The sequence below is a fragment of the Mustela nivalis genome, assembly GCF_964662115.1.
Source record: "Mustela nivalis genome assembly, chromosome: 5".
Lineage (NCBI taxonomy): Eukaryota > Metazoa > Chordata > Mammalia > Carnivora > Mustelidae > Mustela > Mustela nivalis.
In genome coordinates this window covers 155,683,023-155,698,720 of record NC_139024.1, presented here as the reverse complement: position 1 = coordinate 155,698,720, position 15,698 = coordinate 155,683,023, and the positions used below count along the sequence as shown (strand labels likewise).

Here is a 15,698-nt window from a genome sequence, read left to right as displayed (position 1 = left end):
TCATGACCTGAGCCGAAGGCAGAGGCTTTAACCCACTGAGCCACCCAGGAGCCCCATCTGTACATTTATTTCTTTAATATCTCTTTCTAGTGGCAACTCTTGAAGCCAAGGGCTATCTTGAAGCCAAGGGTTATTATTACCTACTATCCCCATGTCCTCATATAGTGACTTAGTAAAGGCTGAACTAGATATGGGCTAAGAAGTTAATGTGATAGATAGAAAAGGGTCCAGGCTGAATTGGGAGGGTCGGGGAGGAATGGTGGCTATGAGACCAGGAGATGAAGTTAAGGGGAAATGAATGGGACATGAGGGGATAAAAGTCAGAATTTATAAAACACCCCCCATGCCCCAATAAACTACAAAGGCATATAAATATATATATATACATATATATATATTTTCTTTCCTATACATTTACTTGGAAGGTGGCTCCCAACCCAGTCCCACCCCTTTACCCCCAGGCCCTGTTAATCTTCTCAAATAAAAAGGATGTTGCAGCTTCCCTTCATCTATAGTTGGTGGAACAGCTGCCTGGAGTGGGCTTTATCACTCTAGCTTGAAGTGAAGGCTCTTCCTCGGCCCAGGAAGTGGGATTTTGAGAGGATCTCACTGGGCAGAAGTAGACAGTCAAGAATCAGCAAAATTGGCATCCTGTCGTAGTCATACTCTTGCTAGTATGAACTGGGTGCCTCAGCCAGGCAACAGGAGTTGGAGGGTGGACCAGAGCCCCACAAGACATCTATGCCTAAGCACCCACCAGACTCCTGGTCTTAGAAAGATAATATAATCACTGTCAGTAGTTATTATCAGGTAGACAAAGAAGCAAGGCTAGGAGATGGAAAGGGTCTCCCTGCCTTTCAAGAGTTCTTGACTACTCAGGGCTCCTCCATGCTCTCTGAAGGTGGTGGGGCTCCAAAGATCTTGGCAAGCAGCCCTCGGTTGGAGCGAGCCTGGTCCTGGGCATTTGCCAGGCGAGCCCGCTCACGTCCCCCTGGCCGAGCTGCCTTCCGGGCTCTCAGCTCTTGCTCAGTAGGACGCTGGGCAAAGGTCCAGGTGCCATTCGGGCGGGCAGAGTCCCCTTCAGCAGCAAGGAAGCGCTGTCCCCGTTCCACACTTCGAAGATAGAAGTCAGTCTCACGCTTGGCCTGGGCAACCTCGGCCCTCAGGCGCTGCCTGCGCACCTGGCGCTCAAAGGCGAGATGTTCGCTGAGGTGGGACCACGTGAAACGGTGCAGGTACTGTGGACAGGAAAATATGAAAAGATCTGGGTAGGACATGTCAGGAGCGGAGAGGAGATGAAAGAGAGTGGGGTCAACAAGAGGAAATGAGATGCCCGGGCTGGCGCTGGGAAGGCGGGAGGCTGGGATGCGACAGAGAAGCTTACCCCCTCACCTTAAGGTTCCATAGGTCATAACGGAAGGGGCTGCGCTTTCGGGCCCCCATGGGCGTGTTGTGAAGGCTCGCTGCCACGCGCTTGGCTACTCGCTTGTCCCGGAACTCCACCCAGCCCTCGGTGTAGTCCTTGCTGTACTTGGACCGCTTTTGGCCTCCCGCTGTCGAGGCTGCCGCTGCCTTCTTCTTGCGCCTCACGAACCCGTCTGTGCCAAAAACACAGCAGTGGTTTAGGAAGCCGGCGTGGCACCTCCCACTGGTCCGCGGGCCAGGATCCCACCTCGAGATCTTTGTCCGGAAGAGAACTCCAAGGTCCATCCTATCACTATGTCTCAATCTTTTCCTCAGACTTCAACTCCTGCATCAGATCTGCTCTGCACATGCACACGCCAATGCATGTGCAGAGATGCACACATACCCCAATCCCAATTCAATTAGTGCCTGCAGGGAAGCTGGGGTCAGGTGACCATACACTGTCGCTAGACCTGGGTCACGATGACAAAGGGGACGGATTCCGTTTTGTGAAAACGCCTCTCAGATTTTTATTCAGTGTGTACTCATTTAACAAGCCGGTAAAATCGGTTCAGGACAGCGGGGTGTGCAGAGTAGACTCATCTGTGCTTACTGAGCTACCCACACCCAATCCCGGCTTCCCCACAGGGGCCGGGCGCCTGCCTTGCGTCCCGTGCCCGAACAAGCGAGCCCACTCGCCGGCAAGCGCCACCCTCCTCCCCGCACAACCAGAGCCTGTGAAAAAGACTTACCCTCGGGCTGGAAAAAGACGCGCCCGACCTCGCCGTACGCGCTGAGAAGGTTCCGTACATGCAGAGGCCGAAAGCGGGGCGGGAGGTGGCCCAAGTACACAATACCAGGCACCACCCTCTTCTTGGCGCCACAAACCGCCTCTTCGGATTCCTCCTGCTCCTCCACCGCCTCTGGTTTCTCATCTATCCCTTCCACAGCCTCCGGCTCCACATCTTCCCTCTCCAACTCCTCACCCTCCATGCCGGCGGAGACGAGAAGCACGGCAGCCGTAAAGCGCCGCGCCGTCTGCCGCACCCCGCGTGCGACTGCCGTCAGGAAGGGGGCGGGGCCGAAGGGGCGGAGATGAGTGGCAGGACCGGAATGGGTGGAGAGAGCGGAAGTGGGGGCCGGGTCGGCCGCGGGATTTGAAGCCGAAAGGCAGGATTTAGGCTCAGAATGGCCGAAGTGGCGGGGCTCGGACTTGGGCGATGGGAGTAGAGCAGGTAGGTCCCCAAGGGAACGTGCCCTAGAGAACGCCTCGGCGAGATGGGAAAAACGCGGGAGGCGGGCTCTTCTGGGAATGTGAGAAAACCTGGGGAAGTTGGGAGAGGTTTCTGTGTGTCTCAGCGACCAAAACAGCATTTTATCCAGGGGACCCGGGTGCGACTCCGGTGGGGCGGCGGCGGGGTGATGATTCACCTTTTAAAGTGGACTTGAACTTAAGTTTTTAAAACCGTCTTGAGCTTTGAGATTTGAATTATTTTTCAAGACTTCACTTCGAGTTCTGAGTGTTTCTGGTTTTGAAAATGTAGTTTGACTTTGCAAATGGAAGTTTTGGAAATTCAGATTTTGAAGACCTCAGTTGTGACCTCATTTAGTTTAAAACCTTTTGTTTACTTTAAAATGTTAACTTTCAATTTGATTTTGTGACGAAGAGGTCCAAAACATTTTAATGGGCCACAGTTACTTCTCTTGTTTTCAAAGCGCGATTGGCGTCGGCCCGAGGTGCGCGCTGATACTAGAAACACCTGTTGTCGTGTGTGCACACGGCCCTGATTGAGGCGACCCCGGGGCGGCGCGCTTAACCCCGCTCTCCGGGAGTGGGTGTTTGCTGCCCGCCCAGCCGCGGCGGGTGGGCTGTCCTTGCGCCCCGGCCGAGGCCTCCGTCCCGCCCGCGCCGGACACGCCCCTTCACGCAGAGCGGAGCCCGCCCGGCAGGGGGCGCCGTCCGCGCGCTCTTGGCGCCGCGGTTCCTCCCACGCGCAGCTGCTGCTGGGCCGCCTGCAAAACCAGGGGCCAGGGATGCGGACCGAAGGTGCAGCCGGCTCTCTGGAAGGGGCCCCGGGCGAGTGTAAGGACAGTATAAATCCGTCCTCGCTGCAGCGGGACAGAATGTCCTATCCTGCTTGACCTGGCGGCTGTGCAAAAGAACCGGGCCAGGGGTCCACGGCTCGCGTCCGAGGGGACAGCTCCGGCCAGGCAGCCTCCCAGTCTAGTTCTGCCGGATCCTGGCGCCTCGCTCTTCCGCGGAGTGGGCGACAGGCCCAAGAAACCAGCCTCCTCGAGTTCTCACACCAGTTTCATTAATTTTATGGAAGTGGACTTCTTTTTTGGGGGGAGTGAGGGGGGCAGTGAGAGGAACAGGCTCGAGCCCGCGTTGAATTCCTCATGTCTTCAAAACCCTGAGCGACTTTGGATGAGAGGAGAGCGCATCTTGGTATTTTTTCTAAAAGATCGGGAGTAGGAAGGGGGCACGTGGGAGGATAGAGGATGCCAGTGTACAGGTGTGACGCCTCTGCCGGTAATTGATGCTGTTTTCTCTACTTTGTGTGTATTTGAAACTGCCATTAATGAAGTGTTTATTCACTTAAATATCAACGTAACAGAAAGACCATGGGACCTCCAAAATGAAATGAAAACCTTGGGCCAAGAGGTCCTTCCCGTTCTCCACACGCCCCTATTTATTTATTTGACAGAGAGAGATCACAAGTAGATGGAGAGGCAGGTAGAGAGAGAGAGAGAAGCAGGCTCCCTGCTGAGCAGAGAGTCCGATGCGGGACTCGATCCCAGGACCCTGAGATCATGACCTGAGCCACCCAGGCGCCCCATTTATTTATTTATTATTATTTCCAGCCTTACAAGTTCGTCTGTGAGCACAAATGACAATATTCCCAACTGTTCAAGTTTTTTTTTTTTTCCCCTGTGTGAAGGGTCCACGCAAGCGGCGTCAATGAAAACCTATCAAAAGGGTGAGTCCTTCGAGCCGGATTCGAACCAGCGACCTAAGGATGACCACAGTGAAACATCTACAGTCCTCCGCTCTACCAACTGAGCTATCGAAGGATTGGTGCTAGGAATGGTTAGAATACCTCTAATAATGTTTATCCCCGTGGTTTTAATCATCTTAAGAATTGGAAGCAAATGCTTTTTCTAGGATGCTAGAAATGTTCTAAAACTGGTAGGAGTGATAATCATAGAGGTATATTGAAAAATTAATACCCTTGAACACTTAAGTTTTGTGTGTTTTACTTTCTGATTTAGATCTTTAAAAAAGAAAATACCATCCACGTTCCATATCCTGCTTGCTTATATAGAATATAGATAGGGCCATCACCCTTATTTTTCCTGCTGTCTCTCTGTTTCTTCTACTCACCACCTCTCTATTAAAATGGTGGATAAATGATAATTTATCCTACATATAGACAGCTGGGTTAAAGAGGAATCTATTGTCTTGAAGTGGGTATACTGCTGAGTTCATTTTGTAAACGTTGCAACCCTTTTTGAAAGACAATGAAAATAATGTATAGACACAGAAGTACTCCACCCAAAACATGAGAGGCTGTGTGTGTGTGTGTGTGTGTGTGTGTGTTTAGGAATTGAGTGGCTTATATTTAGTGGGGCAAATAAATGAAACACCCCTACCCAATCAAAAAAAAGTACTGTAGACATGTGTTTGTAGGGATGCTGTCTACTGCTAATGAACACCTTATAACAGCATTTGGCTTCCTGGCTGAACAACGGTGAAGAAAGCAGGAAGCCATCTGGACAGACTCTTCCTTATGATGTATCTATAGGAAGGCTTTCTGGTGAATTTAAAAAAGATTATTTTTTATTAAAAATCAAAATACTTCATAACTGTAGTCTTGAAAAAACAAATTTTTCTTCAAAAGGTCCTACCAGTGATTTCCATGAGGAATCTGCAACACAGAATTCATATTTAATTCAGTTATTCAGATCTCTCCTGAGAAACTAAGAACATATGGGCTGGTACATTTCTTTGCAATAATCTAATTTAATCTGGGGGAAGTGTGAGAAGCTAGAGTAGAAAAGCCTCAGAGAAACGACCATCACTTCCATATACTGAGTGCTGTGGCAGAGCCTTGAACACCACAAACACGAAAGCAACCAAACTTTAGGATCTAAGTTCATGTTGTCTCTCAAATAAAAGCTTCCCTAATTTTCTTTCTTGTTTTTCCATGGAAAAAAAATGTTTAAATTTTACTTAAGTTTCTTCGAACACACACAGATGGACCCAGTGTTGATCACACAGGACGCTTCCTATCAGACATCTCTCCTCATCTCAGAAGCCTCCCTTGCTATAACATAGCAGCGAATCCAAATTTCTTTCTCTTTTCTCTCTTATAAACTCCCAATCTCTCTCTCTTAGCCAGTGCTCATTGGCTTTTGACGTTCCAAGTGTCTACTCATCTTCAGGATCTGTCCTTTTTCTTGTGTAACTCTGGCTTTTCCAGTAGATCAGTCAAAACTTTCCTCTTACCTAACCTACCAGTCTCTCTCTCTCTCTCTCTCTTTTTTTTTTTAGAGTTTATTTAAATTCAAGTTAGTTAACATACAGTGTATTATTAGTTTCAGGGATAGAAGTTAGTGATTCATCAGTCTCATGGAACAATACTCATTCCATCCAGTGCCCTCCTCAATGCCCGTCACCCACTCACCACCTCCCCTCCAGCAACCTCCCCTCCGACCCAATTGGCACAAAGGGACCTGAGAAAGGTTCTGTATGTTTCTCATCAGCCAGTGCTAGGTAATGTCCAAGTGCTCATTTGAGATCCCAGAGGCTCTGTCTCAGTCGCGTGGTGTCGCAGAGTTGATTCAAGTCTGAAGTGCTTCTCTAGCTAACTGACTCGAACTCGCCGGCTCCTGAAGCCTGCAGACCATATTCCAGCTGAATGCTCAGCGGTCACAAGGAGCAAACTCTTAATGTAATGCTGGATGCATCTTCCTTATCCTGAAGGCAGATGCAAAAGGCTGCATAGAACATTCTTATAAGCACAAAAATTAAGGAATAGAAAACACCAGTAGTTAGCAGGTTGGAATTGCAGGGGGAGGAGTTAACTACAAAAGAAGCTTGGAGAGGCTTAGGGTTGTGATGTAACTATTTCATATCTTCATTGTGGGTGTGGTTATGTGACTGTACATGTTTGTCAGAACTCATGGCACTAAAAAGGGACATTTTATGTAAATGTTGCCTGAATTTTTCAAGTGGGAAAAGAAGCTCCCAAAAAACAAAACCAGGTGAAAAGTTGAAGTGTAAGTAAGAATTTATTAGAAAGCAATTTAATCTTATTATCAGTTAGAAGAGACCTCTATGATGATCTCAATAGAAGCAGAACAACAAGACAAAATTAGGATGCTTTCATGGATTAAATTTTTGCCAACTAGTAACACAAGGGAATTTAATCTACCTGTAAAAGACATATTGAAAAGCCCTACCATTAGCGTATTTAGTAGTGAAAGACTGAATGCCTTGTCACTAAGATCAGGTCTAGAACAAGGATATCCGACCTTGACTTCTAGTCAGTATTGCCCTGGAGGTTCTAGCCAGTACAAGTCAAGAAACAAATAAAAGCATAGATTTGAAAAGGAAAGGCAAAACTGTCTCTTTTCGCATATGATGTGATGATTATGAAAAAAATGCTGAAGAATCTACTGCAAATAATAAGTTTACCCAAGCTATAGGACACAGATGTAATAAAATATAATCCTATTTATTAATAAGTATTCTGGTTTATTGAACTTGAAATATACAATACCATTTGGAAGGGTATAAAAAGTGAAATTTTTAGGAATAGATTTAACCAAAAGTACAATAAAAATAACACATTCTATAACAGAAAACTCCACATTTTTCAGATGCAAAGTCTTCTAAATTGACTTACACATGTAATGCCATCCCAATCAAAATCTCAATGAGCAGTTTTGTAAAAATGACCAGCTGATTCTAAAATTTATATAGACTACAAAAGATGCAAAATATCCAAAACAATTGTGAAGGGGAAGAACAAAGTTAGAGGACTTGACTCTACCTGGTTACAAGACTTACTATACAGCTGGAGAGAGTCCAGAAAAATATACCAGCACATACACATAATCAGTGGACTTTGACAGAGCACCAAGATAATTCAGTGTTGACCAGAGAGACCTTAACAAATGGTGCTGGACAAGGTGGATAAACACATGCTACTAAATGAACTCAGACCCTCCACAGCATAATGGACAGAACACAAAATGGATGAAGACTTAAACATAATGACTAAAACTATAAAACTTCTAGGAGGAGGCACCTGGGCGGCACAGTGGGTTAAAGCCTCTGCCTTCGGCTCAGGGAGCCTGCTTCCTCCTCTCCCTCTGCCTGCCTCTCTGCCTACTTGTGATCTCTGTCAAATAAATAAATAAAATCTTAAAAAAAAAAAACTTCTAGGAGAAAAATCTGTAACTTTAGGTTAAGGAAAAAATTTCTTAGAGCACAAAAGACAAACTACAAAGAAAAATGATAAATTAGACTCATCAAAGTCTAAAAAAAAACAACCTCAAAAGATGCTAAAGAACTTAATTAAAAGGCAAGTGACAGGCCAGGGGAAAAATACATGCAAAACATTTAGGGAAGTGTCTACGTGATAAGTAATGAAAAATACATGCAAAACATTTAGGGAAGTGTCTACGTGTTTCATTTTTTTGGTATGTAGATATTCAGTTCAACCACCATTTGTTAAAAATACTGTTGATTGATTTTTGACATAGGCAACAAGGTAATTCTATAGAGAAAAGATAAGCTTTCATTCTTGGATCCCGAATGTATAACCCACTTGTACGACTCAATAGTGAGCCATTTTTTTAATAGGCAAATAAATGATTTGGATAGATAGTTCACCAAACAAAATGTACAGGTGGCCAATAAGCCCATGATCTGGATCCTCAATGTTATTATTCATTAGGGAAATGCAAATTAGGAGCCTTAGAATGAGAGTTCCTGTTGGCCTCATATCCTTACCAGCACTTGGTGCTGTGTTTTGTATTTTGGCCATTCTAATAGGCATGTAGTGGCTTCTTGTTGGTTTTTCAGTTTACAATTCCCTGATTACATATGATGGGGATCTTTTATTTGACACCTGTATATCTTTGGTGAGTTGTCCAGATCTCTTGTCCAAGTTTTATTTTATTGTCGTTTTTAAAGGTCTTTTTATAGAAAAGAGCAGTCCTTTATCAGATATGTTCTTTGCACATATTTTCTCACAGTCTGTGGCTTCTCTTATTCTTTTGACAGTGTCTTTTTGAAGAAGTTTTTAATTTTAATGAAGCCCAACTTACCAATTTTTTTCTTCATGACGTATTCCTTGGGTGTTGCCTCTAAAAAGTGTTATCCCTGTGCTCAAGGGATAACTTATGCATTTTCCCCTTTGTTATCTTCTAGTAATATTATAGTTTTGCAATTTACATTTAGGTGTATGATAATTTTGAGTTAACTGTTGTGATTCATTTTTTTGGTATGTAGATATTCAGTTCAACCACCATTTGTTAAAAATACTGTTGATTGATTTTTGACATAGGCAACAAGGTAATTCTATAGAGAAAAGATAAGCTTTCAGTAACTGATGTTGGTACAACTGGATATTCATATATAAAACAAAAAAATCTTTGACCCTACGTCAATATCACATAAAATAATTCAAATTTGACCAGAGGCCTAAATGTCTTCTTCCAGAAGAAAATCTCTGTGACCTTTGTTTAGGCAAAAAATTCTTAGAACACCAAAGAACACAAAAAATACAATGTATAAAAGAAAAAGAAATGATAAATTGGGCTTCATCAAAATTTTAATGTTTGCTTTTCAAAAGATACTGCTAAGAAAATGAAAAAAAGAAAAAGAAACACAGACTGGGAGAAAATATTTGCAGGACAAACACCTGATAGACAAGACTTATATCCAGAATATGTAAAGCATTCCTAGAACTCAGTAAGGAGGCAAACAATTCAATTTTTTTTTAAAAAAAAGATGGATTTCAACAGACACGTCACCAAAGAAGATCTACAGATGACAACTACCTGGAAAGGTAAACATCGTTAGTCGAGGGAAATGTGAATTAAAACCACACGAGATGCCTCTACACTCATCGTAGGAGGCAAAATTCTAAGACGGCCCCAAGATTTCACCCACCTCTCAAAATATCTGAATAATCCCTGCCCCATAAACGTGGGTAGGACATGTGAATGTGTTTTGTTAGTTACAAATATGAATAGCTAATATTTAAAAGACTGTTCCAAGTATTGTCCAAGATGTAGAAAAACAAGCTCTCGTCCTTTGCTATAAGACTGTAAAATGGTACGGCCCACACTGGGTCATAGTTGGTAGTTTCCTTGAAAGATAAATATACACCTACCATAGGACCCGCCAGTCCCATTTTTGTACATTTACTGAAAATAAAACACATGGCCACACAAAGATTTATACCCAAAATACATACAGCCGTGTAATAATTTGTGAAGACTGGCATCACAACGTACCACAGACTGGGAGACTTAAGCAGAAATTCATCTCCTCCCAGTTCTGGAGGCTGGAAGTCCAAGATCAGGGTGTCAGCGGGACTGATTTCTTCTGAGACCTCTGCTTGGCTTGAAGAAAGGAGCCTTCTTGTTTCATGTGTACATGGTCATTCCTCTGTACACTCCTGCCCCTAGTGTCTCTGTATCCTAATCTCTTCCTACAAAGAAACCAGTCAGATTGGGTCGGGGCGCCCTACCAGCCTCATTTGAATGTAGTAACTTCTTTCAAGGCCCTGTCTCCAAATACAGTCTCATTCTCAGGTACTGGAATTTAGGGCCTTAATATATGAATGGGGGGGGCAACATAATTCAATCCATAACTAGCAGTTTTATTAATAATAATAAAAACTAAAAAATTTCATCGGCTGTGGAATGAAAAACAAATTGTAGCAGCACAGCCCTACAGTGGAGTGGACGATAAGGACTGAACTGCGGATACACACATGACAATGCAGCCTGTACGAGTCTGTCCTAGAACCATCTGGCAAAGGCAGAAGTGCCGTGACCGAAAGCAGGTCAGTGCTTCTGAAGGCTCAGGCTGGCTTTCTGGAGAGACGGAAAGGTTCGTGAGTGTTGTGGTTAGAAGATTGCATATAATTTTCAAGACCCATCAAACTCCTTAGAAAGGAAGGAATTTTGCTGTGTTTAAATTACATTTCCAGAGAGGTCATTCAAAACAAAACTAATCAGCCACACAAAATGAGCAGGCCATGTCTTGCTGCGCACTCCCTCCTTGTCAGATTCCCAGTTAACTTGTTTTCTTTCCTTTTGCTCATGGTACTTATTCTCAACATATTATATACCATTACACAAATTTGGTTTTACCACATTTTAAAATTTCCAGCACTTTCAAGCTGGTATAATAGTGTATTATATCTAACAGTTGTAGCTCTCCAAAATGCCACCGATGGAAATGGGGTGTCCCTTCTGGAAGTTTGAGAGCTAATGAGTAATCCACCACACCCCTCTGTACCCTTACCCTGACAAAATTACTTACGATCTGAGCTGTAGAGGATCTACAAGTCATTGTCCCAGAACGGAGTGGAACCCGCCAGCCAAACCATGATTTATATGACACAGAAGGAAGAGTTTCTGGTTATGAGCCGCCATGATCGGCGGGAGAAGGGGCAATGCTCATTGCTACACTGTAAGGTAACCTATTCAGGTAGATACACACAGGAAATTTGAACGTCTGAATTCACTAGGAAGGCTTATTCCTCTCTGAGGAAAATACCAACCAAAAATGTATGAACTTCTGTGCCAAGATATATGATAAGAGTATTGAGATTTATTATTTTTTTTCCAATTGTCCATGTTTTATCAGTGAGTGAAGGAAAAGCCCGTTCAATTTTTGCCAAGAGCCTACCTGTTAGCCTAGTGTCATTTTATACTACATTAAGAGATGTATTTTTTTTTTTTCAGTCACTCAAAGGAATGGGTTCTAGGAAAGTTTTCTGACATAATTGCTCATAAAAGGCTGAGGTTCTTTGTGGAATTCCTAAGTGTTGAGCTAAAAGTAGAATCAATTCATTGGAGTGGATACAAATCTTGGATTGGAATTTGAACAGACCACGGCAATTTTTCAAGATGGGAAACTGCAGAGTTCCGGCAGAAAGGACTTCCTTTAAATGCTTGGACAGAGGCATTTCCCTGGCTCTGTCACCCGCCAGGTCAGCCACCGTGACCGCCCTTGCCCTCCTCTCGGAATTCAGACGGCTTTCCTTTTTCCGTGGTAGCTTCTCCTGGCCGCTGAGTGGGGACCCGTCTCCCAGAGACAGACGCGATTATAGCAGGAGTCTTCAAACCCTCCCAGTTCCTCGCTGCTCCTGAAAACTGCCATTCACGATCATTTTAAAATGCTGAGTGGTTCCGCAAACTATGCGTCCACAGGCCGAGCACGCTGTTCGCTGAGACGTGACATGGCTGGGTCACGAGCGTGTGCCGCGTCTCTCTCGTGGCTGAAAGCCGCAGGCAACCGGGCCGCTGCCGAGTCCCCCACCTTTCGTCCGGACGGCCGGGCGCGGACGCGCTCGCCCTGGTTTTCTGCGGCCGCGTCCCAGCCCGGGGACCTCCCCAGTATGTGAATTGTCCTCCACTCCTGGCGTGTGCAGAGGGGCAGAGGTGACGGCCTGGTCCCGTCCACATCTCAGATCTGTGCGGAAAGGTCAGGGATGTGGATTTGGGGTAGAAGGTGCCAACAGGGTGGCTGTATGTGGGCGACGGGTCCGGTGAAGTTCATGATGCTATTGCCCACCTTTGGGTGGGTCTGACATTTTCCCAATAAAAGGCCTCTTCAGGAATCACCAGGGCGACCGGGGATCCCCGCGGCCACGAGGACACAACTCCCCGGGGGCGGGGTCTGGAGTCCTGGGGGCGGGGCGCGCCCGGCTGCAACGCGCGTGCGTCGGCCTTCCGGCGCGGGGTGCGGCGCGGGAGTCCCCGCGCGGGTTCGGAGAGGTGCGTGCGGGACCCGCGGAGCTGGAGAACCCGGGCGGCCGTGTGCACGGCTGCGCTTCACGCGGGAAAAGGTGGACGAAGCCCGCTGGGAAGGTCCACCGCAGAGCCGGCGGCCCTTCCCGACAACCGCCACCGTGGGCGCCCGCTCCGCAAATAAGAGCTCAGCGCGTCCTCGTGTCCCCAGAAAGTGCCCCTTGTCCTCCCGAAGGATCTAAATTTTACGGTGGCTTCGTTGGAGGAGCCTGGGACTTCCAAAAGTCTCGTCCTTCGAGCCGGATTCGAACCAGCGACCTAAGGATGCCCAACTGTCAACATCTACAGTCCTCCGCTCTACCAACTGAGCTATCGAAGGACTCACGGGAAAGGCTATTACAGGATTCCTAAAATAATGCCCGTCCGGATGGTTTCTGTGTTGGTAATGTTCATATTCACTTGTAGAGAAAAAGTACAACCTTAAGCTGTCTGCTTAGACACCGAATGCATTTGATATGGTGATCTGGTTAAGCTGGCCTGTGGGTTTATAAATTCATTGAGTTGTACATCTAAGACGTTAGGATATTACTTGTCTGTTTCAAGAAAAAACCCAAAGCGTATCCCATATCCTTCTACCCTAGGAATAATATAGCTGAAAGTAATGCCTTGAATTACACCCGATTTCCTTCCCTCCTCTCTGGTTACTTCCTCCTTCTCTAAAAAGTGTCAAAAATTGCTCAATAGATGTTATAGTTGCCCTAAATGCAGACAACTAGGTTGGATCTTCTCGGAGTTGTGAACAGAGCAATGCCCCCCGCATTTGGGCACCCTGCAGTACTCCGTTCTGAAAGTCTAATGGGAAATCATACATGTTCATAACTATAATGATGTATGTTCTGTGTGTGCCTGTGTGTATGTAAACTTTTAGTTGGATAATTGATTTGGGTGGTTCATATTATATTGCATAGCTATAATAGGGCGATTAAAATGAAACACATCCTTAAAATTCTTAAATGGAAATATAAATATTCCTTTTCCAAATCAAATCGCCCAACATCGAGTTTCAACAGAGACTGATCAGTTCCCTGTACCAACTGCAAAAACTAGACACAGAGGGAGAACATGCTACACTATCTGGAACAAAAAGGCCTTCCTCTAATGTATTTAAGGAAAAAATAAGTGAACTTATCTATAAAACATGTGTGCTTATTAAAATAAAATTTCTCCACAACTATCTGATTGAAAACATTCCAAATTTTTCTTCAAATGGCCATCACCAATGACTCCTACGAGAAATGTTGAAAGCACATAGTTGTTCTGGAACTCAGTAATTAAATCCCTTTCCATGAGAAACTAAGAGCATAGCGCCTAGTAACTTTTCTTTCAATGTTCCTGACCTAATAGAGAATTCACAGCTAGAGGAAAAGAATCCTAAGAAGTGGACAGTTTCTCTTGACATTATCGGGTGTCCTTCCCATGCCTTGAATACCAAGTGGAAAATAGCAAAGTTGCCGACAAGTGGTGAAATTTCAGGCTGGTGCTGGTTACTGGGGCAACGCTTCAAGAAACAGGAAATTCCCAGAAGGGAAACACGAATGAGTAAGCCCACCTTCCATCCTTCTCCAGCCTTGCGTTCTTCTTCTAGCTTCCCTTCTGGCAAAGCCTAACGGGGGGGCCAAGCAGAACATCAGTAATGTGGTTTACAGAGTCTCATCTCCTTCATATCACAGCAGGTTTAAAAAGGATTATTGTCTTAGTCTGCTCAGGCTGCTATGGCAAAGTACCAGAAATTAATTTTTCTCACAGTGCTGGAGGTTGGAAGTCACGACCAAGGTGATGGTCATTCGGTTCCTGGTGAGAGCCTTCTTCTTGTCTGGCAGATGCGCGTGTCCTGGCTGTGTCTTCACACACACAGTGAGCTCTCTGGCGTCTCCCCCCTTATCAAAACACTAATCCCGTGATCTCAGGGCCCCACCCTTACAACCTTATTAACCGTAACTACTTCCCCATTTCAAATACAGACACATTGGGGGATAGAGCTGAAACACAGGAATTTGGAGGGAACACAATTCAGACCAGAGCAGAGAAGTTAGCATTGAGTCAATAGCCTAACAACTGGTAAAACTTCCATGTGAGTTTTATTTTATTTATTTATTTATTTTTAAGCACAAACGCAGTCCCCCACTACCACAAATTATGCAGTCGAGTTTCCCACATTTGGGGAAATCACAGGGGTCGGCACAACCGGATTGCAATGGATAAGCCTCACCCTGGGAAAGCCACCTTAGTGATCATGGTATCTCCCCTGCCAGGTAAGCATGCCATGTGAATTTTAAAATAATAGTCTTGATTTTCATGTAGCCTCTGTGGAAACTGAGTGTTGTAAAATGTAATCCCCAATCTAGCATTAATGGAAACCAGTACTCCCAGCTCAGGGTTGAAAGCTCCCAGACAAACCAGTCACTCCCAGTTCAGTCAGTCATGCCCAGTCCATGGATCTGAGCTATGGAATTGGGCTACATTCTGTCACTAAAATTCCACACCTACACCCACACCTACATGGAAAATGAACAGGGAGGAAAAAAATGAGTGAAGGCCAAGCTGACTTCTGTCGCACTGCAAATTCTGTCACAGGAAAAGTAGGGGGAAAGCACCTAGATGATGGAGAGAATCCGGGTAAAGCTGTCCTTGCACCAAGTTTTGGAATGAATGGTGGTTTCTACACCCACTTGGAACACCTGAACTCTATTGTCTAAGTTGTGGGGAGGCAAGTAGGTGGAAGGTTTCTCCCCTCAGAAAGTTATTCACCCATTTTTATCAGCCCTGATTGCAATGAAAAGGCAAAAAAGAAGAGCAAATGTTAAGGGTGTTTTAAGGGTCTTGCAAAGGCCTGCTCTGCATAGAGACATAGATTCACTTTCTTAAATGAGATGTTTCTCCTGCATTTGCATTTTGATCACTTGCTTCAGTGTCATTGAGAGTAAAAAATAACACGAAATCAAAGAGAGGAAGTCTCTAAAGATGGGTTATCAGGCAAAGAAATAGTTGAAGGTGTGGACGTCGGTTGAAGGCCTTCAGAAGGATTTCCTGCATGGGATGGGCTCCTGGCTCCCAACCGGCACCTAGCACAGTCCCTGGTACCTGATACCCAACAGGTCCAGAAGAAAAAGACACGACTACTGTCTTTTTGCAAAGACTCTGGATCTCAGCCTGCAGTCATAATTATCTTAGCCTCCTAGTAATGTTTACCTTAGAAAAATAGAAAATAACTTGTACCCTTTTAACAAACT

At 45.2% G+C, this 15,698-nt stretch overlaps 1 protein-coding gene and 1 long non-coding RNA gene across 2 annotated transcripts; one reads left to right on the top strand and one right to left on the bottom strand.

The window, feature by feature from the left end:
* Positions 1-397: 397 nt before the first annotated feature.
* ABT1 (activator of basal transcription 1) lies at positions 398-2,489 on the bottom strand. The gene is made up of 3 exons (XM_082731573.1): positions 2,157-2,489; positions 1,393-1,598; positions 398-1,238 (listed from the first exon to the last, which is right to left on the bottom strand). Exons 1-3 carry the CDS (start codon positions 2,395-2,397, stop codon positions 876-878), a joined length of 810 nt encoding a protein of 269 aa, XP_082587699.1. The 5' UTR covers positions 2,398-2,489; the 3' UTR covers positions 398-875.
* LOC309865309 lies at positions 2,482-4,649 on the top strand. The gene is made up of 2 exons (XR_014312021.1): positions 2,482-2,639; positions 4,347-4,649. It is a non-coding gene; the product is annotated as an uncharacterized lncRNA (long non-coding RNA).
* The last annotated feature ends 11,049 nt before the right edge of the window (positions 4,650-15,698 follow it).

Bases quoted from the DNA above. Each gene is read 5' to 3' on its own strand.
- ABT1 (XM_082731573.1), bottom strand. From the start codon at position 2,397: ATGGAGGGTGAGGAGTTGGAGAGGGAAGATGTGGAGCCGGAGGCTGTG. The intron at 1,599-2,156 runs GTAAGTCTTTTT...TTTTTGGCACAG, and splicing joins CGTCTTTTTCCAGCCCGAGG to ACGGGTTCGTGAGGCGCAAG. The intron at 1,239-1,392 runs GTGAGGGGGTAA...TCCTGTCCACAG, and splicing joins ATGACCTATGGAACCTTAAG to TACCTGCACCGTTTCACGTG.